The 3,543-nt window shown below is 38.8% G+C and overlaps 1 protein-coding gene across 1 annotated transcript; it reads right to left on the bottom strand.

The window, feature by feature from the left end:
• Positions 1-475: 475 nt before the first annotated feature.
• On the bottom strand, positions 476-3,232 carry LOC101309243 (probable peptidyl-prolyl cis-trans isomerase-like). The gene is made up of 7 exons (XM_004297269.1): positions 2,962-3,232; positions 2,597-2,859; positions 2,380-2,452; positions 2,193-2,282; positions 1,574-1,613; positions 915-997; positions 476-829 (listed from the first exon to the last, which is right to left on the bottom strand). The coding sequence occupies exons 1-7, from the start codon at positions 3,085-3,087 to the stop codon at positions 809-811; spliced, it is 696 nt and encodes a 231-aa protein (XP_004297317.1). The 5' UTR covers positions 3,088-3,232; the 3' UTR covers positions 476-808.
• Positions 3,233-3,543: the final 311 nt, after the last annotated feature.

Genomic DNA, 3,543 nt, shown 5'->3' with positions numbered 1-3,543 from the left:
GGTGCAGGGAGGAAGAACACTTGAGCATTCTAATCAGTGATTACATTACAACCTCTAGAATTGAAGAGCTTCCAACTTGTTGGGGATTCGAAGTATTTCAAATTAACTAGCAAGGTGGACGGTGGACCTGCCAAGCGGCCAAGGTTATCAAATCAGCATATATTTCTACAGCAAAGAATTATTGTGCTTGGACATGTCTCCAAGGAAACAAAATTTTCTGCGAACTTCGTTGACAAAGTTGAACAATCCTTTCAGGGTCCCAAGAGGCCAAGATTACTTCTCCCCACTCAAACTTTCTACGTCTCCAGTTTGGTTATCTTTCAGTAACATCTTCACTGCAAAACCAGCTTAGTCGAGGGTTATGTTTGGTGCGTTGTTGGGCTTAAGAAATGGCATGAAAAAGGGGTAGCCCAATGGATCGGGCTTTCAGGTTCGACCTGCATCAAACCAAGGACTCATCACTCACCAGTTCTCTCGATACATTAAGTGGTCATATACTTGGAAGAGGAAAAACTTTCTGCTGTCTGGCAGCTATCATCGGCTAAATTTACAGGGGAAGACAGTACAGTAGCAAAATAGGAGCAAGCTCTAGTTGTTGGCTTGTTGCCTTTCTCTCATCTTGTACATAAACCTATCAAATCAACAACATAAATACTGCTGAGTAAGCTTTTTTCTTTTCATGCAAACTGATCAATCTCTAAACTTTTCCTCGCCGTTTCTAAGCTTCTTCGGAGACGATAATACCATGGATATCTGGGTCAGTGGCGGCGACCCAAATCATTTTGTTATGCTTATATTGCCTTCTATTTCATGGGAAGCATTTCATTCTCTGTAAAAGGACACAGGATGAGTGGATGCTTACATGGTAATGTTTCAAAAAAAAAACTACGTTGCTAAGAACTCCCATCTTTTACCTGTCTTTCAATTTCAATAGCAGATGCAGTAAGTCTCCGCTTCAGTATTGACCTCTCATGTTCACAATTCTCCATCTCAGTATCTAAAAGCAGCACAATCACGCAAAAACCACAATGTGAAAACGACTATTAAATACCCATAATTGCTATGCCAAATCCTGATTTTATGTTCATTTGTAAAAGTTGCATAAGCAGGGAACAAGAAATGAAGAAGAGTACTCAGCAATATGCTTGGTTCAATGGATTCAACCTAGTGAAAACATACTACCAGTAGTAGTCTAGTAATTTACTCATTTGTTTAGGTTATTAGTGTCTCAAGACCTCTATGATAAAGTTATGTGCTATGATAGAAACTAGAAATAACAAGTCCGGGATACCAGAAGTCCAGAAGATATAAAACGATACCAGCCTACTTCCCCTCCACTTTTAATCTCTTACCGATGCCTTTTCGATTTCAAAAACACTTTAGATATCATTCATTCGAAGATTATGAAACTTAACTTTAATTTTCTTCGACAAAGCAATTTTACTGATTGTGTATGTTCAATTGCATGACTATTTAGCGCTGAGACATTCTTTATGCACCATATTCCATTGAATTGTCACAGTATATAAAATTAGCTTGCAAAACAATAAATGACAGTATGCTTGTCTCTCACCATAGTAGTATGATGACAGAATTGTTATACGTTCGGTCGGCTGAAAAAGAAGAAACAAATTATAAGTAAGGCAAGTAACCAATTCAGGGCCAGGCGATTCTAATCCTTGATCAAATTGTTTAAATCCCAAGCAAATACATATAAAGCAAAATGGAAGCATATATAGACCATTAAGAGAGAGCAGGAAAGCATGACTGTTTCACAGCATTCAACTCAAGGAATCAAGTATAAGGGAAATCTAATGTTTGAGACACAAGAAAATAAGTAATCAACATTACTCTTGGTAGAGATATAACATCCATATACAAGATAAATAACAAGAAATGATTCTACAATACACAGATGTATTACTTAGACCAGGGGGCCACGAGATACCCAATTAAATGTCAAGTACCTGGCAGAATGAAATTGTCTGAGTTCCTACTTGCCTTAGGAAAGCAGTTATACAACACATGTAATAGCAAACTACGACACCTTAGAACTTGGAAACATAACTGGAAACATTATAATTTAACTGCGAGATACATCATCTCAACAAGCAGTTCATGCAAAATGTAAAATAAAGGACAAGAGACAATTTACAAATTTTCCAGAAGTAAATGTAGAACAATAAGCATACCATCACAAAAATCCCCTCGCGACGAGTAGGGAGTTCCTCAAGCTTTCTCAAGGTCTCATCACCTTTAGTCACTTTACCAAATATTGCGTACTGAAGAAAAGAAATTATGCCATACAAAGCATTACTACATGCTCATTGCTCAATATGTAATGTTCCAAGATATTTTAGTTGCAATCACCATACCTACCTGACGATCGAGATGAGGCGCATCTCCGAGAAGCATCGAAAATGAGGACGCCGCACTATTTGGATCTTCATATCTACACAAGAATCAAACACAAAAACAAGTACACAGATGCAGAAATCAGCAATATTTCAACAAACCCTTAAACTTCAAAACATGGTAGTTATGTATATGATTTATGAAACACAAACAGTCCGACACAGTCAACTATTAACTGTACCTTCCCATAGATAGAATGCCTCGAACATGTTTCACATCACTGAACTCACCGACCACAGTCTTCTCAGCTTCTTGTCTTTGCTCCTCATTCATAGGGGCCAATCTTCCACCGACAACATCGGCGACTTGGGCCACGAAGCCCTTGTCGACCCTAAAGAAGTGGTTGGTGTTATAGCATCCGAGACGAACCAGCTTGAAAATGTGGTCAACGGTTTTGGGTGCCACGCTGGGGAAGAACCCGAACTCAATCTCCCCAAAATTGGTCTGCAAAACACAAACGACAATCCCAAATGCATCAAAGACTTCAAATCAATCGCTTTGGTATTTGGTTTACTATAAATTCAACAGTACTCCATTTTGGATTACCTGAAAAACGACGCGGGCGGATCCGAGTAGAGATTCCTGAGACGAAGCTATGGCGCTGGTAAAGAATGTAGTGTGCAAACAAAACAAGACCAATAATCCGATCAGAGCTGATTTCCGGCTCCACATTTTCGCTCCCAAATCCGATCAACAACTCTGCTCTCCTTTTTTTCATTTTGACTAATACGGGTGTGGGTCGTATTCGGTGACAATTTTCTGGGCTTGGCCTATGTGTTTTGGTTTGGACTTTGGATTTTGGATTTGGAAATCGTAACGCACCCAACAATATGTTTAGCACACCGAACAACTATCGGTTTTAGTACTACATCAGGATTTCTCCGATACAAGAGTTTTTAGCTCCGGATTTGAGTTGATACGAAAAAATATCAAAATCATCAGTATCAGCAAATGTATTAATGTCTTAGATCTCAAAATATCTCGATATCGGTGGAAATATCCGTCGAAACAATATGACAAGATTTTCACAAGAAAATGAATTTAGCCAAAAGAGTTGCATAGAAAAGACTTGTGTTCGAGTTCAGTTCAGACCGGTGTGGCCATACAATCTTCTTTAGACAAGGCCGG

The sequence above is a fragment of the Fragaria vesca genome, linkage group LG4 (assembly GCF_000184155.1).
Source record: "Fragaria vesca subsp. vesca linkage group LG4, FraVesHawaii_1.0, whole genome shotgun sequence".
In the NCBI taxonomy this organism is placed as follows: domain Eukaryota; kingdom Viridiplantae; phylum Streptophyta; class Magnoliopsida; order Rosales; family Rosaceae; genus Fragaria; species Fragaria vesca.
This window is presented reverse-complemented; position numbering and strand designations above follow the sequence as displayed.